This window comes from Chelonia mydas, chromosome 9, assembly GCF_015237465.2.
Source record: "Chelonia mydas isolate rCheMyd1 chromosome 9, rCheMyd1.pri.v2, whole genome shotgun sequence".
In the NCBI taxonomy this organism is placed as follows: Eukaryota; Metazoa; Chordata; order Testudines; family Cheloniidae; genus Chelonia; species Chelonia mydas.
This window is the reverse complement of record NC_057855.1, coordinates 36,931,537-36,959,208: the sequence shown is the minus strand read 5'-3', so window position 1 is coordinate 36,959,208 and position 27,672 is coordinate 36,931,537. Positions and strand designations below refer to the sequence as shown.

At 40.5% G+C, this 27,672-nt stretch overlaps 2 protein-coding genes across 3 annotated transcripts in view; one reads left to right on the top strand and one right to left on the bottom strand.

The window, feature by feature from the left end:
- The window catches only part of SGPP2 (sphingosine-1-phosphate phosphatase 2), an 86,655-nt gene extending 81,533 nt beyond the window's left edge, over nt 1-5,122 (top strand). The window contains exon 5 of the mRNA XM_007058186.4: nt 114-5,122. Within this exon, the coding sequence (XP_007058248.3) occupies nt 114-656 (543 nt within the window). The 3' untranslated portion in view covers nt 657-5,122. The remainder of the gene's footprint in view (nt 1-113) is intronic.
- A 7,293-nt stretch (nt 5,123-12,415) lies between these two features.
- The window catches only part of FARSB (phenylalanyl-tRNA synthetase subunit beta), a 53,045-nt gene continuing 37,788 nt past the window's right edge, over nt 12,416-27,672 (bottom strand). For both annotated transcript variants that reach the window (XM_007058185.4, XM_043521636.1), the window contains exon 17: nt 12,416-13,087. In XM_007058185.4, the coding sequence (XP_007058247.4) occupies nt 12,936-13,087 (152 nt within the window). In that variant the 3' untranslated portion in view covers nt 12,416-12,935. The remainder of the gene's footprint in view (nt 13,088-27,672) is intronic.

Genomic DNA, 27,672 nt, shown 5'->3' with positions numbered 1-27,672 from the left:
TTCCTAATTTACTCCCCACTTTTGAACTGAAAAATTGGCTTGATAGTCTGATAACCTGTTTATACTTCCATGTTTTAACAAGTTTTTTTTTTTTTTAATTCCCATGTTTACAGGATGTTATTGGTGGAGCTCTGATTTCAGCTGCGTTAATTGCACTCACATATCCTGCATGGGATGTCATAGACCACTTGATGTTAACTAGTCCATTCTGCCCTATACTTTCTATAATTGTGCCCCTTCTCCTATGTTACAACTATCCCAAACTAGAGGATTACAGCCCTACCCGAGCAGACACAACTACTGTCCTTGGAGCAGGAGCTGGAGCAACCATAGGATTCTGGTTAAATAACCTATATGCAGCACCAAACTATCCCAACAAAAGTCTTCTCCTCAGCTTTCCTCCAATCAGTGAGATGATGGTGGTGGTGCTGGCAAAGTTCTTAGTAGGTATTTTTATTCTTTTGGTTACACGTTATTTCATCAAAGGCATGGCCCTCCGGGTGTTGTGTTCTAGGTACCAGGTTTCTGTCAACGATCTAGAAGCCAGACGACGACTGGAAATAGAAGTGCCCTACAAATTTATAACATATTCTTCTGTTGGCTTCAGTGCTACAGTGCTTGTACCATTATTGCATGAGTTATTAGGATTAATATGAGTGCGGTGCATTGTTAGAAATAATTTATGGCAAAACCATGTCAGAGATGCAAAAAAATTTACACAAAGGTAAAGATTTGACCAAAAAGTGTGTTGTGCCTTTCTGCACTGGCGTAAAATACCTACTTTTGAATATCCCAGGGAATCACTGAATGTAAATAATTTAAGATTAGAAATTACTGGCTAGTCTGTACCCACAGCTACAGATCTGTGATCCAGGTGGTTAGTATGACGAGTACAAAAACAAGAACTCCTGTTTATATGGCTTTTGTTTATTTTCCAAAAAGTTAGCACGTGCTACAGTGTCAGTGTTGTGTCACTCAGGGTTCAGCCTCAGTACTTCACTCCTCCGTTTTGGAAACATCACTCAGGGGATGCTCACATGGCTGGAGATAGGGTAGGTTCCCCTCATGGCATCTGCAATCCCTGCTGGTCTCCCACACTTCAAGTAAGGGATTCTATTTTATGCATGCCATGTAGGGTGTAGCAGATGCAAGAGAGCAATTCTGCTGCAGGGACAGAACCAGCTCCACAGTGGTCAGGAATTGGGGTTAGTGTAAATACTACTATTAAGGGGGGGATAAAAAAGCGTGCACGTGTGTTCAGCAGGGTTGAGGAGGCCTCATGTGGGGAAGAAGCTGCCAATCTAGTATTAAAGCAGGGGTCCTCAAACTGAGGTCGGGACCCCTCCGGGGGTTGCAAGCTGTCAGCCTCCACCCCAAACCCTGCTTTGCCTCCAGCATTTATAATGGTGTTAAATATATAAACAAGTGTTTTAATTTATAAGGGGAGTTGCATTCGGAGGCTTGCTATTTGAAAGGGTTCACCAGTACAAAAGTTTGAGAACCACTGTATTAAAGCTTCACTCTCCAGCCTATCAATGCTCAATATTGTGTTCTCCTGGGTAATTGGGCAGCCAAAGGAAGAAGTTGCTGAGGGGGGCAAATCCAGAGGGAAGGTAGCAGGAAATTAGAAGTGATCAGAAAGAATTAAGCCTGGCTCAGTGGGTGGTTAGCCAAAACTAAAATGGCTGGAAATGATGTAGGGCCTGATGCTGCCATGAAGCTGCACTTTAAAACTGGCATGGATTCAGTGGAAGTGTCCTGCTGACTAACATGTCAGGCTCTCTGAATAGATGCCCTTGGGAACTAACATGCACAGAAACCATAAACCTAGATAAGGTTTCATGTGTGTGTTTCCCTTGTGACTGCTCTTAATTGTTAAATGTTGAAATTTTATGACACTTTTTGTCCTTGCTACTTGACGTAATCTGTCTTCTCCGTACACAGACAGCTTTCCTTGTTAAGACTTGTTTTACCTATTGGAATTCTTCAGAGAACTACCGGTAACTTTTTTCTTTTGTGTTTCATACCAAAAATGTGACTGAAGTGTTACTGAAAATTCTGCTTGGCTATGCTTCAACTAGGGAAGTGAGCACACAACTGGGAGCCACATGCTCCTGAATCAATATCGCACCTGACATGGATTCCCCTCTTGGGCAAGTCACTTATCCACCTTGCCTCAGCTCCCCCATCTGTAAAAGTGCAACAATAATGTCTGCCTACCTCACAGGGATGTTGTGAGGACTAATTAGTGTTTGAAGTGTATTGTGGAAAGTGCTGAGTATTAATATTCAAGTGACCATAAAATAACTGATACAATGGCCATACATTTCTGATGCTAAGCTCCACTATTATTTGTCTTCTATGTATCTGGCATTAGTACACAAGAATAGTCATGTTCTTAACCATTAATAGTTAAGGGTGTCTGCTGCTGCTGTGACTTCCAGGCTACTAAAAAGTATTACAGATTGCACCAATAAGCTGCTAGAAGTTCAGCTGTGATTGTGGTTTAAAAAATAAATAAATAAATAAATGGGTAATGCTGCTAGACCTTGACTCCTCCTACGCTCCCCCCCCCGTCATATTATGAATGTACCAACCTACACATTATACTGTTGCATTTAGAACTGAAAGCATGGCCTGGGGGCCTTTTTCTTAGATAATTTATAAGAAGTAGAGCCATCACTCTTTCCTGTTGGCCACTGCTTTTTTTAAATTTGTGAGCAGCATTAAATGTGGAAGAAGAATGTAAATGGAGCGAATGGCCAGTGGTTGGCTAGTTTTAGATTAATGTATTCAAACAGTATGGCTTTGCCCTGATCGCCACTGAATAGACTTGGAAGCGATTCTTGCTTTTAGAAAAAGTTAGCAACCACTCCAGGAGAATAGGAGATGCAAGCTGACATTTTAAATACAGCGCTTCTCTTTAGATTCATAAGGGCCGTGGTTTAACTGAATTTAAAATTGTGTACACACACACAGCCTACCCCAAATTTAATAGCAGTTTAGTAAATACGAACACTTCAGTACCAAAATGTATAGAAGACTGTAGCTAAATCAAGCTGCACTTCACCACTACACCACAAGAAGTACCTTAAAACACCTTCCAATAAAGGAATTTTATGATATAGGGCTGCATGAAGGCAAAAGATCTGAAGCCCTGTGGAGGTGTTATTTCATGTCACAGTGGAAGGGACTAAAGCAGAAAAAAGGTACAATAAGTGGAAGTTCCTTAACTCATAACACTAAGTCAACTAGACTCAAAAAGTGGCTTAAGTTTAGCTGGGTCTTTCATACGGTTTTAGTTAAAATATTGCTTTTCTGAACTGCGGCTATTCTATGCTATCAAATTATATATATATATAGGCTTGGATTTATAAAGTATGTGGACATTTTTATTTTTTGTAGCATTCAGTTTCCTGTGATTTATGCAACCCCTACAAACTGTTCTCTTCCAGAAGTCCTACCTGGTTTGCCTCAAACTTTAAAATAAATATATTTCCAAAAGCTGGTGGGTTTTATTTACTTTGTAACTTGCTACACATCTTTATTAATCTTTGAAATTGGTTGATATAGCAGGGAAATGGCTTGCCGTTTGAAACGTGACCATGACCTGTGCAATCCATTGCCACCTCCATCTGCAGTAAACCTATAATCTCCCACAGTAGACCTGTTATGGTCACTAATGTAGATGTTCTGTAGTTACAACTATCCCAGCAAGATGTTAATAAAGATTGGAAGAAGAATTAAAAAAGCCTACCAAACCGCATAAATATGCTAGCCACAGAAAATTAAATGTTTTTTTAATTCGGTGTGCAAACCTTTAATTATGGGAGCAGTGATTAATAGTGGCCCTAAATGTCAGAGAGTAGAAAATCCCTCTGCATAACCAGTCTAGATTTGGAAAAAAGGTATGGTTATTTTTATTAAACAGCACTAGCTAACAATTTTAAATGCCACTTAGAACCAAGCATAATTGAGGTTTAACACTTCTACAATTGTGGTATCAAGTCACAATCAACCCTGCATGAGCCCTCGTGTAAAACAGCATGAGGTTAGTGCCAATTTATAGCCAAGAACGTGGTGGCAATAAACAAAAACATGTCTCAGGATCAACAACTGTGTTACCTAAAAAGTCCATAATAGGGTTCCAAATAGCCTCAAGTAAATCCCCTCTCTTCCTCAAACTACATGTGCTCTTTTCCTGCACAGCTGTTGGGCACAATCAAGTGAAAATATTCAGCCTCTGTTGTGTGGTACTGATTTTCCAGTGTCTCAGTAAGACATTGCAGCCATTAGTCCAAGTACTAAATCTTTTTTTTTTTTTTTTTTTTTAAAAAAGGATTGGATCAAAATAGTAGAAAAACTTCTCTTTTCTGTATTTAAAAATAATTTTGGAAAGGATCCTGCACACTCCCTGCCCTCCCTCTCTACTGCTCAATTTAACACACATGCTCATTATTATGACTTCACATGGTCCTCTGCAGTGTATGTGACCAACTGTGAAGTGAGGCCTTCTTTAGAAACTCTCCTAGTATGCAGCTATTTCTCTGTGATTGGATATCAGGCATTAGAGGTGGGAGATGATTCCTAACACAGGCAGACCTAAGACATACCTGAGTTTAATACCTTGTGTCACTGATTCAGATCCACAGTTAGTTGGCTGTGATGGACAAAAATTGTCTAATAACTGTTCGGTGACTTACATAGAAGGTCCAGTTCTTGCTCAACAAATGCCCACACTGCAAACGCTACTTCTGCAGATGGTGCTACATGGCTTTGTTGCTTGCTGGTAATCTGGCCAAAGATAGCGTGGCTGCGCTTCAACCAGAGTAACTAGTCAAATTTTGGATATTCCAGTTGGAAGCAGAAATTGATGGAGTCTGGTATTCCCCTCGATACAATCTTATTTACAAGGAATATACAAAGTCCACCTTCTCCAAATACAGGAGGAACCAAGAACAAAAGGAACAGGTTCTTAGCTTACAGCTCCAAGCCTCTTTAAACAACAGACCCAAAAGCTCTCGCTCTAGATTTTCCCAGGGTCACACTGTGCTCATAGGCTACTGGTGGCTTTCTTGCTTTTTGCCTGTGCTTCTCTCTCTCTCTCTCTCACTCCCCACCTGATCACAATCCTTAGTCAAACCCTTAGCCCAAGTGATGGTAGTTTCCTGGCAGAGTCTATTAGGACTTATTTTAGGTGTCAGCCCCTTAAATGGGTCTTATAACTATCTTAATTGAAGGGTGCGTTCCTACCCATCAGTCTCATTGAAGTTTTAACTCAACCCATACTAAGGTGTAACCTGGCTCTTAACAATAGCACCAAATATGTCTTGGCTTCCTCAGCGCTCTAATCTACATTTAAAATTTAGATTGACCTAGCTACATCACTCAGGAGCGTGAAAAATTCATACCGCTGAGTGATCTAGTTAAGGTGATCTAATCCTGCCCCAGTCTAGAATTCTTCCGTCACCCTTGCTACCAACACTCAGGGTAGTAGTCTGTCACCCTAGGAAGTGTCTAAAATACAGCATAGTTGCAGCTGTGCCAATGTAGTGCCCATGGTGTAGACATGTTCTGTGTGCATATACGTGATACTTTTCCTGCCTCACTGTGCCCGTTCTGCACAAATATATCGATAAAGGGATCACTAGCCAGAGAACCCAGGATTGTAGCAGTGCAAGCCTCATTTTGGGGAAGTTAGGTTTCTATGTTTGGTGTGCATATACATATGTATATGTGTGCATGTACAATTTTTACATCAACACTATGTCTCAAAATAATTCGCTCTCAGCTGTTGCATTGTTTCTCATAGGCTTAGATAACAGGCTGGCTTCTCTGATTATACAACATAGTGCCAGAGTGGCCAGTGTGATGTGTGAAAACTGTCATTCTTGTCCTGCCAGCTAAAGATTACTAAGTTATTTTCAAAATATTTGTGGTGGCTGTCATCCTGTGTGAAATCACAAATGGGAGGGCACCAATCAGACGTCCATGGGTTTGTAAGGAAAGGGAGCATTAGAAGCTCCTATTACTGGTAATGACTGCCTTAAGTAGCTCCACACAGGCACTGGGTTGCCACACTGATTTTAAATGAGCATATGCAATTACAAGGTGAAGTTCCATAAATTGTCAGATTTATCATATGGAGAGAAGGAGATAACTCCATCCTTTTAAAAATCTTGTTATCAGAGATGATGGGGCTAGATCCCCCAGTTATAGATTTTCCATCTGGGAGTCAACTGCTCCAGGACTTTTAAGTAATATTAGTAACTACAAATGACTTTTCATGTATTTGGATTAGTGGAAATGTCTCTGAGCTATCTCCGAGGCCTATTCGGAAATTTCAGCTAGTGCAAAAAGCAGCTGGCTGCAACCAAGGGGTGGTCTGTGTATGGAGCATGTGTTGTCTGTTTTTTCCAGGTTCAGTTTAAGGTGTTGATGTATAAAGCTGTATCCATGCTACTAGAGAGCACTCGCTCCCTGTGCACCATTTCAGCAGTAAGTGCAATTATGATAAATGGATTTTGCACAGTAGGAAGTTCATTTTCAGTTGACTTGTCAGTTTTTCATCTCTGATATACATTTAATAGTGGAACTACACCTGCTGACTATTGCTGGATCCCTGTATACAAATGAAACAAAATCTAGTCTCTGTGGTGACGCTAGGCTAGGAGATGGGTTATAAGTCGCAATAGATCTGGGCATAAGGTGATCGCTAGCTGGAAGTAGGAAGAGGTTTCCTCCCACCATATACTTTGGTCTGGTCCAGCAGGATGGTTCCCTCTATTCTGAATACTACATGTGTTTGACTAGTTATCTTTTTTTTTTAATTTTACTGTTGTCAGTTCCCTAGGGCAAGGGGTCTCAAACTTCATTGTACCGTGACCCCCTTCTGACAACAAAAATTGCTACATGACCCCAGGAGGGGGGGATGGAAGCCTGAGCTTGCCAGAGCTCCATCGCCATGGGTGGGGCTAGGGGGCCAAAGCCAAAGGGCTTCAGCCCTACGCAGGTGGCCTGTAACCTGAGCCCTGCCACTCAGAGCTGAAGCTCTCAGGCTTTGGCTTCGGCCCTGGGCCCCAGCAAGTCTAAGCCAGCCTTGTCGACCCCATTAAAACAGGGTTGTGTCCCACAGTTTGAGAACCCCTGCCCAAGGGTAAACTCACTTTATGGGCCCAAACCGCCCACTCTCTTTACCACCTACATGCAAAATTAGCAAACTTCTCTTCTGGTAGGGGGATTCTAGTGCTTTATTGATTTGGGGGCTAGAGGAAGGAAGAAAGGGAAACAACATTCCTGGTCTGCATTCTAGTTCTAAGCCATATGCTCCCTGAATAGGGAGGAAGCTAGGACGTGCAATATATACAGGTTTCAGAGTAACAGCCGTGTTAGTCTGTATTCGCAAAAAGAAAAGGAGTACTTGTGGCACCTTAGAGACTAACAAATTTATTTGAACACAAGCTTTCGTGAGCTACAGCTCACTTCATCGGATATATGCTCAAATAAATTTGTTAGTCTCTAAGGTGCCACAAGTACTCCTTTTCTTTTGCAATATATACAGGCACTAGAGGGAGCTTCACAAACCAACCAGAAGGGGAAGAGAGAATAACAAGATGGTGGAGATTTGCATGTACAGAGTTTGCTTGCACAAAAATCCAATTTAATCCTACTTTTGTCAAACTACATTTTCTCTCTGTGTGTGTGTGTGGATGAGGGGCTGGGGGAAGGGGGTTAGCACATGCTGTGTTTGATTGTGAGAAGAAAAACAAACAAGTAAACTGACACTGTGTGTATGTGTACACACACCTCTACACAAATCCCCTACCATATAGCCTTAGCTATGCTGGCTGTCACTCCACATACAGGGCTGTGATGGTCCCCCATTCCTCCCCTACCCATCCTGATTGGTGATCCTTCCCAAAGGACAACTAGTCTGAGGTGATTCCTGTCACATGACGTGTGGAGGTGGGAGGTTGCCAGTTTACAAGAAGCTCTGTAATGTGCACAGCAGTCTCCCAGCTGAAGCAGGAACCTAGAGCCTGGCTCTCTGATTTCCTGTTGTGCTTGTTTAGCGCCCCTTGGCAAAGCTAAGAATCATTGAAACTGTAAACAAGAGTGGCATCTGTCCAAAAGTAGAAACTGCCCAAGGACAGAAGTTGCCTTAATGTAGACATTAATCCATAATAGAAATAGTAGTTGTAACCATAGACTAGGGTAGAGAGATATATATCAGATAACTTCTAGTTCCTCCCACTTACTGTATAGAGCAAATTTCAGAGGAACTCAATTATTAAACCTCACAAGACATCGGAGCAGTAAGTTGTATACTTGTTTTATAGATGGTTGAACTGAGCCACCTTCCAAAGGTCATCCAGCAGGTTAGTGGGAATAAGACCCAAGAATCCCAACCTCCTGCTATCTCCATCAGTTCATTATCCCCACTTCAACCTGTAAAAACAAATAAATGCACGTCAGTCAGACCTTGTAATAGATGAGGGAAAAACATTCTAAGTAGACATTAAATACACACTGTCAAGGTTCCTTCCCCATTCTGAACTCTAGGGTACAGATGTGGGGACCTGCATGAAAACCCCCTAAGCTTATTTTTACCAGCTTAGGTAAAAACTTCCCCAAGGTACAAACTATTTTACCTTTTGTCCTTGGACTTTATTTTGCTGCCACCACCAAGCATCTAACAAATATATAATCGGGAAAGAGCCCGCTTGGAAACGTCTTTCCCCCCAAAATCCTCCCCAAGCCCTACACCCCCTTTCCTGGGGAAGGCTTGATAAAAATCCTCACCAATTTGCATAGGTGAACACAGACCCAAACCCTTGGATCTTAAGAACAATGAAAAAAGCATTCAGGTTCTTAAAAGAAGAATTTTAATAGAAGAAAAAGTAAAAGAATCACCTCTGTAAAATCAGGATGGTAAATACCTTACAGGGTAATCAGATTCAAAACATAGAGAATCCCTCTAGGCAAAACCTTAAGTTACAAAAAGACACAAAAACAGGAATATCCATTCCATTCAGCACAGCTATTTTATCAGCCATTTAAACAAAACAGAATCTAACGCATATCTAGCTAGATTACTTACTAAGTTCTAAGACTCCCTTCCTTTTCTGTTCCCGGCAAAAACATCACACAGACAGCGAGAGCCTTTGTTTCTCCCCCCCCTCCAGCTTTGAAAGTATCTTGTCTCTTCATTGGTCATTTTGGTCAGGTGCCAGCGAGGTTATCCTAGCTTCTTAACCCTTTACAGGTGAAAGGGTTTTTCCTCTGGCCAGGAGGGATTTTAAAGGTGTTTATCTTTCCCTTTATATTTATGACACACACACACCTCTGAATTATGAGAGCTGACAGGAAAATGAAATGTTAAGTGCAGGTATTCTGATGAATACGGTAGTTACCGTAATGTTAGCAGTAAGGGAAATGCATGATGAGGTGTTGCTATGCTCCCTTTCTCTGTGAAGAGGTTTGTCTTTATTTTTCTAGCTCTTTCATACTCAGTACTAGTATCTGGTAACTGGTAAAGAAATATGCACTGTACTGGTCAGTTTGGGGATTATATACTGAGAAGGAATAAAATGTAACATCCTCCTCTCCAGAGTTTGGATAATGAGTATTTACTTAGACCAAAGACAGGAAACTGGTCTAAACACTTGGAAATCCAAGGTAACTGTAAAATATTGTGATCCATTGGTAAGCCTCTCAGTTGACAATAGTAAATCCTCAGTTACTCAGACTGTGATCTCCTAATACAATTCAGCTTTAATTTTGGCTGACAATTTCTCTGCAGACGCTCCTTCCCAGAACCCATGTTACAAGGAGGTTGAATTGTCTAAGAAGCAAGAAGGCCCACGACCTCTTCTGTTTTGTTCCCATCATTGGCCACCTAACCTTGACAAGAGCCAATCATTTTGCTGCCTAGGTGCTACTGCTGCTTGACTGAATTCTAAATGTGTTATAAAAGGAATCAGCCTGCTAACAGTTATCTGGAAAAAGAAACAAAAAATTGAACTTCCCCCCCTCCCCATCTCATATGTTTTCTGACCAGTTCTACTCTATAGACAAGTCTGTACCTTCAACCCTCAGCATGTTGGGTCTCTCACCTGTACAAAATTCAGAATCTTCAAGATCCTTCCCTCCCGAAGCTGCAAGTCATTTCTCAGTTTTGCTCCCACTTATGGCCAGAGTTCAAAGCTAATGAAGAGAGGCTCTATCCATGACCAGTGGACTATGCTAGCAATAATTGTTTGGGATCAGTAGTGAGACAAACTAATTTTGAACCTCTCTAAAAGTTGTCAGTTTGAAAGTTTTGCCTTGTTATTGGCTTCCAATGGTGTCAGAGAGAGGTATTCAAGCAAAGGGAGGCATAAAAATAATCTATTGCAATAAACCACCTAACTGTGGTTTCCTTTGGCAATGAATGCTAAGTTAGTGTAATGGATACCGTGGCTAAGAGTAAATGTAGTATCTTTTGCAGAAGGAGCTGGGTATATAGACTGGAGACTTACTGCTGCTGCAAGAAAGGTATAAACTCTTGCAGTACAAACTGCACGAGATTTGGGTTCAATTCCCAGATGTCAGACTTCTCAGATGACCTTGGACAACTCACTTACTAGAACCTTCCAGTTACTGAGCACTTGCAGCTCCACTGTCGTTAAGTACAGTTGTGGGGAGCCAGAAACTGAAAAACAGCTCCTTAGTGCCTCAGTTTCCCTCCCTGTAACAAGTATAATTTTCTCTGTCACAAGGAATTATTGGATAACATCACTGGTTGTGAGGCATTCAGATGCCAAGGCGATATAAAACCAGAGGGAAAAAACCTGACCCATAACCCTTCCCACAGAGACCACTGCAGCACAGTGATTAGTAACAACCTAACCAGGGCATTATTCAGTAGAGGGTAAGCTCAAAGGAGAATTGGGACACCCAGTGTCCAAAAATCTTGTGTATAGAAGTATATTTAATGTACAGAAGTATGCCTGTGCGATGCTGAAATACAAATCTGCCTTACTGTGGTTCTAATCCCCACGTATGACCCACTAATAAAAAGGGTTTTTTAATACTTACCATCTGTGCTCAAGATTGCTTCCCACACTGAAAGCTTGCCTGGTTGTAGTTGTGTAGGCATCACAGAGAATATACCTTTCAGCTGACAAGGTATGATAATCCCCGAGGGACTTTAAACTGCAAGCTGCAGTTTTCTCTGTGCGCGGTAGTCTCAGCTGCCTTACGTATGTAATATCTTCTCATTTCATATTTGTCATGCAGAGAAGTAAAATCTACACTTCCCTGTGACAGTAACTATAACTCACTGATAATAGGATTTCCAGATGGGTAGCTGTAATGCATTTTTCATAATATATTAACACATAGTCCCCCACCTGTTAAGAATAATGAAAGATTTACCATTAAAAAGACCTAATGGTTCCATTCATGGGGGCTTTGAAGTAATACATCTTGGAAGACTGAGTTGACCTTACCACCACCATTTTCTACAAATCTCCCGTTATTTAGTTGGCAGTTGTAACACTCTTGTCCACCACCACTCAGCTGCTTACATTTATACTGTCCCTGCCCTACGGGACTAGATCTGGCAGGCTCTCCCAGTAGAAATAATGGTATACTGTATTGGTGCAAGATATGTAACAGTCATAACAGGCAACTTTAGAACTGGCTATAATGCAGTGTGAAAAATTGTCAAGTTTATCAGACAATGAGTAAAGAGCTTGCTTAAAAGCAACACAAGAAGTCTACGGACTCAGATGTTCTATGCGGGAATGGATATCTGGAGAAATGCTACAGCTTGGGGCAGGCTCATTTTCCAGGCTAGTGGAGGCCATGAAGAAGAAAGCTGTTGTGCTACCTTTGTGAAAACTGACCTACATGAACAGCAATACCTCTGTCAGACTGAGAGGCTCCAACAGGCGATCAGAGCAAATGACAACTGCACGGAGAGGCCTTGAGGTTTGGAAAGACAAGGCAGGTAACACAGATGGTCAGTCATTACAGCAAATGCACAAGGCTGGGTAAGGAGGTGCAAAACAACTGTATCAATGTCCACTCTCATATGCTGTGGCAGGAGTTGTGAAATCCATTGCTACGGCTATGCAAGTGCAGCATGAAATGTATCAGGTTCTGCAGGCATACATCATAGCCTCCATCCCATAAAACCTTTGATCAATATTTTTGGACTCTAAGCAAAAAGGTCAGTCTGCTTTTTGTTTTTTTACATTTTTCTCTCCAATTTGGTTAGTGCCGAGCTTCAAAGTGATAAGGCTTATATCTACCACAAAATAATTTCAACTTTGATTTTTCTTTGACTTTAGAATGATAAGAGTTCAAAGGTTTTGCTTACTGCATTGCAGCAGATATTGTATAAGTCCTGCTTACAAAATAACTCTGGTTTTCATGAAAAAGTTTATTTTCCTCCCCCAACCAATGATGAGCAAATGACAACCGTACAGAATAAAAGCTCAATTCCTTAGTTCTGCTCACATTCGTTCAACATTTGTGCTAATCAATTATCTTATTTCATGCAATAAGAAAAGAATGAGATTCCTGTTATGCAGCCATAATCAGTTACAGTGTGAAGCTTTGTCGGTGGAACATTTTTGATTTTGAAAACTAATCACGTGCTTTGCCATTACATTTCTCTTGTAAGACCTTGGGATTTTACCCAACTTTTTTGGGGGGTGGGGAGAGTAAACACATGGATGCCACATTCTAGCCCTAGATACCACATTCTTACATTGCAGATGCTAGCCTAATTGTAATATAAGGAACATATTTACACATGGAGCCAGACCATGTTTTTCTGGTTTATTAGCACATTGAAGTGTAAGTGGATGTTCTCTGCAGAGAGAGACTAAAGGGCATGGCTGCATGTGAAGTGGATATTTGGAGGTGATATAACAGTCTTGTCTTCACAAGAAGGGCTCAATATTGATCTCTAGGGCAGAGCATGGCATGGTGAGCTCAAATTTGGTGATAACATCAGGGTGAAGGACTCCAAGCTTCCCAATACTTTGACCTTTGGCAAGGATTTCAGCACAACGGCCAGGGAAGAAAGCAGAGTCTGAAAAGAAAGTGAGAGAAAAATCAATATTTCTTCAGGCTAAAAAGTTAATAGACATTTAACAGTGAGAACAAAGCTTTTATTATTCAACGGTTTTCTCTGCTAAGAATGAGCTCTCTCACTTTCTAGCATTAATAGATGTGCAATGATTGACAAAACAAGGAAACACTTCAAGTTAAAAATAAAACGTGGAGCCCTAACATGGACATTTTCCCCCACTCTAAAGTTGTTTTGACAAGCATTTTTCCTATAACAGAAATCAGTGCAGATGAGTAAAGTCAGCAGAGACACACCGAAGTTAAGAAATTTAGTATACTTCAAGTATTATCCAAAACCTGAATGTTTCCCACCTTATTATGTTTAGGAAAATAAAGCTTGCTGTCATCTAAGGGGCGAGCAGGAATGTCACGCTTGATTACATGCCACATTACTAGTAACATGACCTACATTCCTTATCTGGAGAAGAGCTTTTAAGCAGTTTCATGTATACTGTAAAACCACAGCAACGACTAACTCAAAGGAAGGCTGAGATCTTCCTCTATATATCTCAAATCAAGCACCAAGTTTTTAAATGTTATTTGGTAGGTTTTTTTGTTTTTGTTTTTTTAAAATTAGTTGTAACAGTAACAGAGGAAGTCAGCAAAGGAAGAAACATGAGGATTTCTCACTGAGGGCCCAGTATGAGTTCCCCTGTCTGGGAACTTATACACCAACATTAAGGTCTTGCCTACCTAGGGAAGTTATACCAGTATAAGCTAAATAGTGAATTTAAACCAATATAGTTACACAGGTCTATTCCCCCACATTATAAAAGTGGCTTTTATTTTGGATTAGCTCACGTCACTTTGGAAGGGTATTAAGCTACACTGAAGAGAGTCACTCTTATACTTGGAAATAGTATACACACGGGGAGTTGTGTAGGTATAACTACACTGGTTTAACAATGTCTATATAATTATACCAATATAACTGGTAAAACTTTCCTGTGTACACAGGCCTTAAATGCCACAGATGCAGAAAGTTCTACTCTGCTAACAAATTTCTGAAACAGTTGATAAATATTTCCTTCTATCTTCTCTAATAATGAAGTGCAGGATTCAATCATCAACAACAATTAGCAATGGGAGCTTAAGAACAAAGTTTTGTACTATTGGTAGTTATTCCCTGTGACTGCTGTAGGCAGACATTACTGGATAGTATTTCCAAGTTAGTAAGATTTAAGATTCCAAAAATGCTTTTTTAGATTCAGGAAAAACATGTTCCAGGGAGAAGTGGAGAAGGGAGGGAAAATACTGGGAAAAACAACTCTTCCCTCTCTTTTCCTGTCAGGCCAGTCTCAAACAAAGCACTAAACTGCACCAGTAGATGGGAGTTATTTTATTACACCAGAAGGAACCTGCAAGGGTCTATGGTCTATTTGATCTCATCTTAAATTACTAAAAATGAGACCTGTGACTCATGTCCTAGTGTACTGGGACCTCCTGGAATCAAAGCATATAACTCTGGACCACAGTGATTTACCCAATGGGACCAGAAGAACTGTAGTTAGTAGCTCTAGCAGAGTTCCTTGTGTACAGTCCCCTCAAGAGAGGGGAGGGGTACAAGGAGTAGGCAAGGCCTCTTAACTCCATTGATCGCCCACAGTGTTCTGCTGCTACCCAGAGGGATTTCCACTCAGAAGTCTGATGAGTCACCAGGGGACAGTACCACAAAGAGTAGTCAATCCCCAACTCTACTGCGCCCTACACTTCCCTTCACTGTACTAAAAAAAAAAAAAATCCCACAAAACACCTTCTACAAGAAAATCCAATGGAGCACTCCTTGTACGGTGAGAATCAGGGGACGACACAGCAGGGGAGAAGCTCATCTCCCCACCACCCACTTCTGGAGATGCACAGCACATCCCTGTGCTGAGGGGTCATTCAGCAGACACATCCTCTGTGGCAGGGAGGCCACCGTTTTATTGACACTCCACTGACTCAGCTCCCACCAGAGCCCTGGGCCAACATGCTCTGGGCACTGCATAAGGCCAGAGAGAGATTCCCTAATGGCAGTTTTCTCTTTGGTTGCTCTGCCAAGTGCTATTAAAATTCTGGCAGAAATGCTCAGGTCATTATAATGTCCTTAGGAAGAGCCACTTAAAATGGCAACATCGGGTCAAATTCAGCCCTGAACCTCAGATTCATCTTTTATGAAACTCAAAGGGCCAACAGACACTGGGCCCCCAATTTTTTCTTCTTTAAAACATCAATGGAAACTTATTTTGAAATGTCCCCCTGCAGTGTTTGTCTACAAAGTTTACACGGGCAAGAATCTGAAAGTAAAATCAATTATCCTGTTTTCATTAGCCAACCTCTGGGAAATACCAATAGAATGTAAATGTATTTTTCACTCTGTACTACTTGTTTACCAACACTTTCAGTTTTAACAACCATAGTAATGTAAATAAGGAGATACTTTAAAAAATATTTTGAATGAGCAAGTGTGTCTTTAAATCTAATCACACTATTCCAGTCTCAGTTATAAGGACAATCCAACTTTCGTATACGTATTTATATTGGACATTTAAAACTGAAATTATGTGAACCCTAAATTCTACTGAAATGTTGATCTAGCCAAATAGTCTCTTTCTACAGCCTAAGCTGTACCCAGAATGGTCCCTTAAAGTAAAACTTGACAAAATAAATTTAGAAAAGCTAAACAAGTGTAGTGTATACTAATCTCTCTTCCACTTTCAATGAAAACCTACTCAAGAAATAAGAGTATGCTTGCTGTCAGTGACGACAGAGTTATCCATTTGGTGAATAAACCTGGTATTGTACCAACTTATTTGAATAGGATACAGTGATGTTCTCGTCAAGATCTGAGTTTTTAATGTAGGCACAAGAACAATGTGTCAATATGGTCTTATAGCAAGAGACTGTGTCAAGGTCATTAAACTGTAGCCAAAAAATGCTGTTAACAATATGCCTAGCGGTTAGTCAGGAGACAGAGTCAGGACTCCTGATATCTACTCCTCCAATTTCTGTCTGTGCCACTCAGTGTGTAGTAAGGTTACTTTATCCTCTGGTGCCTCAGTTTTCTGGGTACACCACCCTCCATCCTTAGGTTAAATTGTTTTTAACATGCATTGAGATCTTTGGATCATGCTATAATAATATTGTACTGAGGTCACCCCAAAATAAAATCAGTTTTTGTCACTGAATCTTTATTGTGGCTATACAAACTGCCCTTTTGTTAGAAGAGAGATATATAACCTATGGTATTCAGTGAGTTAATACTAAGCCATATATTTAGGCAGGGACTTAATCGTCACTGGGCTTAATAAGGACCATATTATACCACATCTCTCTCTGGGAGTTCTGACTGATTCATTTGCGCAGCAAAGAGTAGTCGCGTAGAGTCCCAACTATAAAAAGGCATATGTATATTGGATACTCCTTTGCTAGAGGTCATAATGAGCGGGGCTGCTGAAGTAATTGGTTTCAGAATGGCTGCATTACTGGAAGGGGGCTGTTATTGGAATCAAAAGTTAAATAAGTTATTAGCAAAAGCTTCCATAAAGTAATCCACAGCCACGCCGGTATTTTGTTTTGGTTCTAAAACGGTTGCCTCAGAAGAGTTAGGTTTCAGAGTAGCAGCCGTGTTAGTCTGTATTCGCAAAAAGAAAAGGAGTACTAGTGGCACCTTAGAGACTAACCAATTTATTTGAGCATAAGCTTTCGTGAGCTACAGCTCACTTCATCGGATGCATTGGTTAGTCTCTAAGGTGCCACTAGTACTCCTTTTCTTTTTTCAGAAGAGTTAGAATCATATGACCAATACACATTCCAGAAGATGGCACACTTTCTTCAGAATATAAAGCAGTAAGCCATGCTACATGTAGAATGTTTTATTTGGACGTCCTGGAAACTGTTACAGTATTTGCTGTTATAAGTCTGCGGGGAGCTTAGGGGCACTTAATGAAGAGTGGTCACATTTCTCAGGCTTTATGCTGCTTCCCATTGTGTGAAACTAGTTTACATAGGAATGCTCTACTAGCCAGGCATTTCTAATATGCACACAACCTAGTAGCAGTTAGGTGGGAAAAAAAAAGTTTGCTATGCCCAGCTTTGCCCTACCCAAAAGCAGTGGTATTAATGAAATTATACATGTTTTTGAGAAAGATATTTCCCAAAATACTAACACCCTAAACTTGAAACACTAAAACTTTAGGATGCCATGGGATAAAATGCTAAACTGGTTACTTTTTCTAACAAAGCAATAATGTGTAATTTTACCATAATCAACCTCTTATAAAAGCAATAACTAAAATTCAGTATTGTACAAGTACTAGTTTGTAAACTCTTTAGGGCAGGGAGTTTATCCTTGTTTTGTAAAGGCATTTCTTTAGTACTACACCGGTAATGAGCAATAATGTAACAAATGAAAGCACCAGCAGGAAGAAAAAAGGTCAGCTAGAACCTGAACACTGATATAGGTGTGGTCCCAGTAGCCATCACTGGCTGAGAATAGAACAGAACTCACTGTGGTTCTGGGGGTTCTCTTTCAGGCTGTTTGTCAATGTCTTGCTGCTCTCATTCCTATCAGCTAAGTTTGGAGAATGCACTCTGATTTCATATCTTACTTTGAGGTTCCTTGTCGCCATCAGTGTGAGGAATTAGACATAAAACTCCCATTAACAGGGGTCATGCCATGGACTCCCAGGACATGGTGCTGACAATTCAACCCTCCACACCTGCTCTTTACTTCTGTTTCTACTCTGTCTGGGATGTCCATTATTTATCAAACGCAATAGGTGTGCAGGCTACTTTACAAACAAGAAAATCACATAACAGAGGTGAGATTCTATAGTAAATAAGCAATGAGAACAAGTGGTTGGGGCCATAAGCTTTAGGCTCTCTCCTGGACCAGTCAACTGTTGAACTCTGCAGTGGACAAGCAAGGGTTCCTGCCTTGTTTGAATTAAACTGGACTGTTCACATATGAAGTTAAAATTAAATTGAAGTCAATTTTCAACACAGCCTCAATGCAGAAAAGGGTCAAAATGGCATTCTCCCAGCAAAGCTAGCAGCAGGCGATTTGTGGTCTTTGTGTGGGCATACAGAATCAACAGTAATATCTGTGGAAAGGATATCTACACAGTCACCTCAAGAGTTCTATGGTTGTGAAAAGTTGGTAAGTCCAAGTTCACCTCTAAAGTTCCCGTAATGATCAGCTAGCATACGGACCGTGCCTTAACCCTTTGCTGCTAGGTGAGATTTCACATCAATAATTACTGAAGCAATTATGTTGTAAGTCTCCTAAAGGAGATCCTGGCTGCTTGTGCCATAAGCTTATTAAAAGCCCACACTTAGTTAAAGATTGTAATTTACTACTCCATTCACTTTCACAATTAACATTTATTAGATAAAAAATAGTGTCTCCTGATTTAACTAATCCCCTCATGCTCTGTAAACAAACCTGTCTAACTAGGAGAAATTCAAAAAGCTTCACTTGCAAATACCAGTTCAAGTGTCTAAAATTCACCTTGAAATCCAGTTAGAGATCTAATTGTCATTGCTGATAGAGACTCCTGACATGTCAGAAGAAGCCAAACAAAGGTGGTAGTGGGGGAAAATCATCTTTTAATATGTCAACATTATAACCAGCAGCTATGACAGGGGTAGGGTGAAATGCAATACAACGCCTTCTGACAAAAAGACTCTCAAGCCAGTAATGTCTTAGGCATACTACATGCAAGCAACAGACAAAAGCCGTATCTTCTAGGTGCAAACAAGAATTTAATTTCCAGCACTCAGTGAGGTGGAAATAATGCCTTTAATTAAAGCTTTTGTAGCATCTCCTCAAAATCTATAATTGTCTTTCTGTGTTCAAACAGTAGGGCCACTTTGATTGCTTTGGGGGTAATTCTTTGGCCAGTAATCCAATGAAGAACGTAGTCTTTACCACATTTTCTGGCTAATTGACCTTCAAAAGGCTTGGTGAGCTCTCTATGCTCTTCGTTGTCAAACACCTTGCACAGTTTCTTTTCTCTGCCCATTCCTGGCCCCTCCCTCCTTTAAAAGAGATTAAGGTAATATTATAGGCCTAGAGTTAGGATAAGCTTTAGAACATACCAATTCATTCCTATAATTTGAGGGAACTTCGGAAGTCGAAGCTTAAGAGGGTAACTGAGTGGACCTTGAATTCTAAAAGCAGCAGAGCTGTGTTATTGAGCATGTGGCTTCTAAAGTCTTTCATCTTAATTCCCATTCCCACTGGTTACTTTATCTGCCCATTCACTTGCTTATCCTGGATTTCTCTTTTTAAGTGTCTCACCTGCTCTCTATATTTGCAGATTTTCTTTGAATCATGTTCTTCATTTTATACATTTGCTTTTTTTCTTGCTAATATACAAAAAAAGTCATGATTCAGTACCTGACAAGTCAACATCTGAAAAGAAACTGGCATTCCTTGCGCATTCTGTGCAGGCTCAGGCCCCATAAACTTAGACCTACCTATAACAGTCAGTGGAAATAATCTCTTCCCCACTCCAGGGAGAAAATAAGTTTCTATATTCATCTCTATTTTGGTTTATTCTAAAAATGGTAGATTTACTAATATTGTATTTCTGATCATCGGTTTAAGACAATACATGATCTATATAACAATACACAATCTATCGGCACAAATTAGCATAGCTGTATGCAGTATAAACTGCATAAATATTAATTAGACTTCAAAATACACTATTCTGCACGACTACATCTTGTCATGATACAATTCAAGGTGTCCAATAATAGGATCCTAAAATGAAGCTCCCAAATCCCTCTGTCACAGCTAGTGAATACAGTTAGTTATTGAGGCCAATGGCAGCTGCTGGGGGGTCCATTAACTTTAAGCTCCTGGTTTTGAAAAACTTGACCTTTCTCTCGACAAGATGTCTTATTACACAGGATACCCCAAATGACGATTGTATAACCTGGCTAATAGGGCAAACAAATCAGTATGGTCACATTACATGTGTTCCTTTACATGCCCCACCCCCTTTTTTTAAAGAGGTAATATTAAATGTAAAAATTTTAGGGGGAGAAAAGGCAAAGCCACAAAAATTACTAAGTTATAATTACTGAAATATCAACACAGTCACCTGCAATGACACACTGATATAACAGATTCACAGCATGTGTTAAATTAAATGTATATTTATCATACTGGTTCTCTTTCATTTTCACAGGTATTAATACAAAAGGTTTTGGAGGGAAGGTCAATGGCACAGTCAATTATGTACCTGTGTGGTATACTGGATACCCCCCAAAATAGGGCTCACCTTGGAAGTCCTTGAGAGGAGGACAATAAGCCCAGGGACTGCAGAATCCTGGACATACTTTGAATTATCAGCAAACAAATCTTCTGTTCACAATGCAAATTTTAAATAAGAGACTACATTTTTATCAAACTATTATTGTGTAAAAATATAAGCACTCAGACAAAAGCTAAATTGTTTGTATATGTCACCAGACCCCCAAGATACAGATACAACTCTATAATATATTTCAGAATAGCAGCCGTGTTAGTCTGTATCCGCAAAAAGAAAAGGAGGACTTGTGGCACCTTAGAGACCAACAAATCTATTTGAGCATGAGCTTTCGTGAGCTATAGCTCACTTCATCGGATGCATTCAGTGGAAAATACAGTGGGAAGATTTATATGCACAGAGAACATGAAACAATGGGTGTTACCATACACACTGTAACTAGAGTGATCAGATAAGGTGAGCTATTACCAGCAGGAGGGGGGGAGGGGAACCTTTTGTAGTGGTAATAAAGGTGGGCCATTTCCAGCAGTTGACAAGAACGTCTGAGGAACAGTGGGGGGAGGGGGAGAATAAACATGGGGAAATAGTTTTACTTTGTGTAATGACCCATCCACTCCCAGTCTTTATTCAAGCCTAAGTTAATTGTATCCAGTTTGCAAATTAATTCCAATTCAGCAGTCTCTCGTTGGAGTCTGTTTTTGAAGTTTTTTTGTTGAAGAATTGCCACTTTTAGGTCTGTAATCGAGTGACCAAAGAGACTGAAGTGTTCTCCAACTGGTTTTTGAATGTTATAATTCTTGACATCTGATTTGTGTCCATTTATTCTTTTACGTAGAGACTGTCCAGTTTGGCCAATGTACATAGCAGAGGGCATTGCTGGAACATGATGGCATATATCACATTGGTAGATGTGCAGGTGAATGAGCCTCTGATAGTGTGGCTGATGTGATTAGGCCCTATGATGGTGTCCCCTGAATAAATACGTGGACACATTTGGCAACATGCTTCCTGGTGTTAGTGGTTCTGTTGCATAGTGTGTGATTGCTGGTGAGTATTTGCTTCAGGTTGGGGGGCTGTCTGTAAGCAAGGACTGGCCTGTCTCCCAAGATCTGTGAGAGTGATGGGTCGTCCTTCAGGATAGGTTGTAGATCCTTGATGATGCGTTGGAGAGGTTTTAGTTGGGGGCTGAAGGTGATGGCTAATGGCGTTCTGTTATTTTCTTTGTTGGGACTTGTTACCGTAGTAGGTAACTTCTGGGTACTCTTCTGGCTCTGTCAATCTGTTTCTTCACTTCAGCAGGTGGGTACTGTAGTTGTAAGAACACTTGATAGAGATCTTGTAGGTGTTTGTCTCTGTCTGAGGGTTGGAGCAAATGTGGTTGTTGTATCGTAGAGCTTGGCTGTAGACAATGGATCGTGTGGTGTGGTCTGGGTGAAAGCTGGAGGCATGTAGGTAGGCATAGTGGTCAGTAGGTTTCCGGTATAGGGTGGTGTTTATGTGACCATCGCTTATTAGCACTGTAGTGTCCAGGAAGTGGATCTCTTGTGTGGACTGGACCAGGCTGAGGTTGATGGTGGGAAGGAAATTGTTGAAATCATGGTGGAATTCCTCAAGGGCTTCTTTTTCATGGGTCCAGATGATAAAGATGTCATCAATGTAGCGCAAGTAGAGTAGGGGCATTAGGGGACGAGAGCTGAGGAAGCATTGTTCTAAGTCAGCCATAAAAATGTTGGCATACTGTGGGGCCATGCGGGTACCCATAGCAGTGCCGCTGATTTGAAGGTATTCATTGTCGCCAAATGTGAAGTAGTTATGGGTGAGGACAAAGTCACAAAGTTCAGCCACTAGGTTTACCGTGACATTACCGGGGATACTATTCCTGACGGCTTGTAGTCCATCTTTGTGTGGAATGCTGGTGTAGAGGGCTTCTACATCCATAGTGGCTAGGATGGTGTTTTCAGGAAGATCACCGATGGATTGTAGTTTCCTCAGGAAGTCAGTGGTGTCTTGAAGATAGCTGGGAGTGCTGGTAGCGTCGGGCCTGAGGAGGGAGTCTACATAGCCAGACAATCCTGCTGTCAGGGTGCCAATGCCTGAGATGATGGGGCGTCCAGGATTTCCAGTTTTATGGATCTTGGGTAGCAGATAGAATACCCCTGGTCGGGGTTCCAGGGGTGTGTCTGTGCAGATTTGTTCTTCTGCTTTTTCAGGGAGTTTCTTGAGCAAATGCTGTAGTTTCTTTTGGTAACCCTCAGTGGGATCAGAGATGAATGGCTTGTAGAAAGTGGTGTTGGAGAGCTGCCTAGCAGCCTCTTGTTCATATTCCGACCTATTCATGATGACGACAGCACCTCCTTTGTCAGCCTTTTTGATTATGATGTCAGAGTTGTTTCTGAGGCTGTGGATGGGATTGTGTTCTGCACTGCTGAGGTTATGGGGCAAGTGATGCTGCTTTTCCACAATTTCAGCCCGTGCACGTCGGCGGAAGCACTCTATGTAGAAGTCCAGTCTGTTGATTGTCCAGTCTGGTCTCGATTACAGACCTAAAAGTGGCAATTCTTCAACAAAAAAACTGCAAAAACAGACTCCAACGAGAGACTGCTGAATTGGAATTAATTTGCAAACTGGATACAATTAACTTAGGCTTGAATAAAGACTGGGAGTGGATGGGTCATAACACAAAGTAAAACTATTTCCCCATGTTTATTCCCCCTCTCCTCCCACTGTTCCTCAGACGTTCTTGTCAATTGCTAGAAATGGCCCACCTTTATTATCACTACAAAAGGTTCCCCCCCACCCCCCGCTCTCCTGCTGGTAATAGCTCACCTTACCTGATCACTCTCGTTACAGTGTGTATGGTAACACCCATTGTTTCATGTTCTCTGTGTATATAAATCTCCCCACTGTATTTTCCACTGAATGCATCCGATAAAGTGAGCTGTAGCTCATGAAAGCTTATGCTCAAATAAATTGGTTAGTCTCTAAGGTGCCACAAGTCCTCCTTTTCTTTTTATAATATATTTGTAAGTCATATTTAGATAAAATAGAAGCTTATACTCATCTTAGAGTATCTCTGTGACTTGTAATGATTTTATTTCTATGGATGTGTCTGCTCTAAAACCCTCCCAGCAGATCTGGGTATATTTTATCGTAATATGTTGGCTGAAATTCTGTTTATTTAGTTCCTGTCCATAATCTGGCTTTTAACAATGCCTGAAATAGTTTTCAAACACAGTTGCAGTCCACAGTCATAACACTGTTTGGGCCCTCAGTTAATGGTTACAACCATGCCAAGGAACCATGTTATTTATATAGGCTCCAAAGCCGCCTCTATACTAGTATTTCTCTTCCTGTTGTACTGGAGCACACAAGCAACTTCCATCCCATCTACTCCAAGCTCTAGTCTAGAATTCTTGCTCCCCCTGTGGCAGTAGTAGTTGGAGTACTAGAATAAACTCTGTGCTGGTATTTTAACTTTGTCATTTGGTAGCTTAGAAATATAACAGACAGGAGACAAAATAGGAGCAGTAAAACAGTGTTGTACATATAGATACAGTACCTCCAATGTAACTGAACATTATCTGTAAAAATAATGTACTACTACCACTCCCACAAGAGCCTGATTATCTCTGTGAATGTTGAGGATGACTAAGGGAAATGAGTGATTCAGATCACTGATTTCAATGACAGGATTTAATTTATTCTTTGAAAGCAGAACAGAATGAGTGTTTAAATTATATGCCCATGGAAAAATTTATACTGAGTATAGTATATATTGAATACAAATCCTTGGGAGAATTCTCCCACCATTTCTGTATGTTTCTTTAGGAATTCACATGTGCACAGTAAATGCACTAAGCTCACAGCATTTGCTTTGGTGCAGCAGTTAGGAAAAATGGCAGGCCTGGATCAGAATTTACCTGTGTTATATAAGCTAACTTTATGAAGCAGCTACACCTTTGTCTATTTTTAAGGACCATTCCGAAATCCAGATCTCAGTAATACTATACATGATTAAGTAGTGGTTTCACACTGAAGTACACTGAAATCTTACATCCTGTCTAGCCCAAACGTTAATCTGGCATTATTTATGTCATTGCTCATTTATAAGACAGGAGAATTCCTAACTGCAAACAACCATAAAGACCGGACTTTTTTCAAATGTATAACCATTTAATTTATACTTGAAATGAAATATTTACGGAACCTAAAGTCTTTAACATTGGAAAGCCTAATCCTCCAATTCAATGGCTACCTTTCATCTCCTTTTGAACATCAAAAGGAAGGAAACCCTTCTAAAACATTAAAGTCCTTTGAATCTGACAGACAGACCGGGGAACAAAGTATTATTAAGTCTAATTTTCTAAAGCTCTTTGGAGCAGGGACTGTAATTTATTATATGCTTGTACAGCACCTAGCACAACAGGGCTCCAGTTTATTTGTGGCCATTAGGCATGACCCAAATATAAATGTTAAATAATAATAAGTCTAGAGTCAAGTCACAGTCTACATGTGCATCAGAAAGAACTTATTTAAGATGGACAGAAAAACTGTCTATTTTATTTGGATTATTTGATTTCAAGCCCCAGAGTAAGCCATCTTCTTTTGTGATCTGCTGACATTACCTGGTTTGAAATTCATAGAACAACTTGTGATTGGACTTTCATGACTGTCACTTTTCCTGCTATTTAGAAAACAGCTTAGCCAATTAACCTGCAGAATACTATATAATTAAACTGAAGACCTCAGCCATCACTCATCTTTAAGGGGAATTTTTAAGATTATTAGGACTAAGATCTTTAGCTATGTTAAGGATGAAATAAACCATTTTCAACTTGAAAATTCAGTGATTCTAAGTGAACGTAAAGTCAATTCCTCAGTCACAGGAGTCCACATTTCCTACTCTTTACAAAACAAGCTTGAAGGGAAGATTTTCCTGAAAATTATTCTGTTTTGGGTGTCTACTGCATCCACCTGTGCACGGAGAACAGAATCCTGAACTCAACACTTGCCAGTTAAGTGCAAGAGAAACACGTGTGTGTTCTAAAGAGAAAGATTTGGAAGGCTCTGCTTAGGTCTGGAATTTTACAGCAATTTCAAGATGAATGATTTTCCTCAGGAATTTATTTTTAAAAAATCTTGTTTGAATGCTAACAACTGTTTAACTGTATGTTGCATTACAAGGAGCCGGACGCTGTGTTTTGTAGCATACTTCAGGCTGATGAGCCCCAAACTTTAAAATCAGAATCTCACAAGACAGATGGCACGCAATGTGTCTCTACATTTCTGTCACAACAGATGCATACGTGGGAAAAGGTCTACACCAGTTCTTAAAAAGTTACACCGAAAAAAAACAAAAACAAAAAACCAGAATAATCAGGGCTAAGTAAAATTAGAACTATTTTAACAAACAGTACTTACATGACTGCTTTTTATATCCACCCATTTTATGGGCTTTTAATTTGGATACATAAAAATGACCATTATTTACATGTGTTTTGTAGTAGACCACTGAGGTCTCAGCTGAGATCAGGGGAGGGCCTCATTGTATTAGATGATGCACAAAATACATAAACACAGTCACTGTCTGAAAGAGCTTAAAATGTAAATTGGAAAGACAGACCGGATTGGGGGGAGGGGCACAAAGCAGAGGCACAGAGAGGGGAAGCGTCTTGCGTAAGATCACAGGAGGTTAGTGCAAGAGCTGGGATAGAACTGAAGGATGAAATTCTGGCTCTGCTGAAGTCAAAGGGAGTTTCATCATTGACTTAAATGGGGACAGAACTGCACCCCAAGTCTTTGGGATCCCAGTCCATTGTCCTAGCCACAAGACCATGCTGCCTCCCCAAAGAAAGGAGGCTTGTAATATGGATGCTATTGTTGATGTTTAACTACTTATATAAATCATCTTGGGGGGGAGGGGGCGACACAAAACAGTTGAAAATACAATATCTGGTCTAGCTATGAAATAGTTTGTCATCTGAGGAGGGAAGGGGCTGAAGGAGGAAGATAGTGACAACCTAATGTTTTAATATGTGAGTCAGGCTGGAGGTTCTAGACTTCTGAGACTAAGGAAGAGACACTACTTACGATGTACAATTAGAAAAAGATAGTCACATTAGGAAAGCAAGGGATTAAACCCAGAAGTCTCCACAATGAAGAAAGAGCAATGAAGCAAAGAACAAAGGGCAGAGAGAAGAAAAACATCTAGAGAGCCAGATCAGAGCTCGGAATACCAGGGTCAGAAGGAAGACCTCTTAAGGAAGACCTCTCACATGGAACTGGTAGACAGTGAAATCACTACTGCAATGTATTGAGATGTAAAGGAGAATTTTATATTTTTGAATGTTTCTACCCAGTCATGCAGAAAACCAGATGGAGCAGGAACAAGGTAATCACCACACTTATGACAGAAGGAAGGGGGATAGAAAAATATTTTTCAGCTCAAAAGGTGATTTGACAATGAAGCAAAAACCAAACACCTTTCCCACTGACTTTTCACCAGAAGTCCTTGCTCAGATGCTTCCCACTGCCACTCCTGTGCTGGACCACAGGAAGATATTACTAAACAGGCCAATTCAAATGACAGCAATTCAGCTTAAGAGAGGAGCTATCCTGGCACAGTTTCTTCTTCCTTTGCACTTCTTTGTCCCCCCCATCTTTAAAAAAAACAAACAAACACACCCACAACACCCACCCATCCCACCAATGGTATCATGCTCACATATATCACTGTAAGAAGTTGCTGATAGTGTTGTATTTTTAAATTTCCATCAAGCACTTTATTGTTCTGTGTTGGACTGAGATAAAAACCTTTCTTCCTCTCTCCCCTACCTGACAAAGCTTTCCTTTCTGAGATGAGACCTCTGCAGCCAGACTACTTGGAGAGTATAGGACAAGAACACTCCAATCAAAAACTTTCAGAGGCAGACTAGAAACAAGATAACAGTCTCACTAGCTCCTAGCTCACTAGCTATTCTTTTGGAGTATCTATGACTGGCTGTATATGACTGGCTGTATAATATAAAGCTACTAAATGCATTATATTTGCATTGGACGGTGCATATTTTTATTAGGTTCTCACACACCGTAAAAGTTTTGAATTTCACAGACAGAATCAAAGTGACTACAGGCCACAGATAATTTTATAGTGTAGTGGCTTTGAGGCTGTGATGAGTGGATCACTGCCCTTTCCACAGAGTGTTACAAAGTTTGACATAACTATTGTCATTACAATCCTCAAACATCTGCCAGGCAAGTTGCAAAGCTCCCTATTACTTGCAGT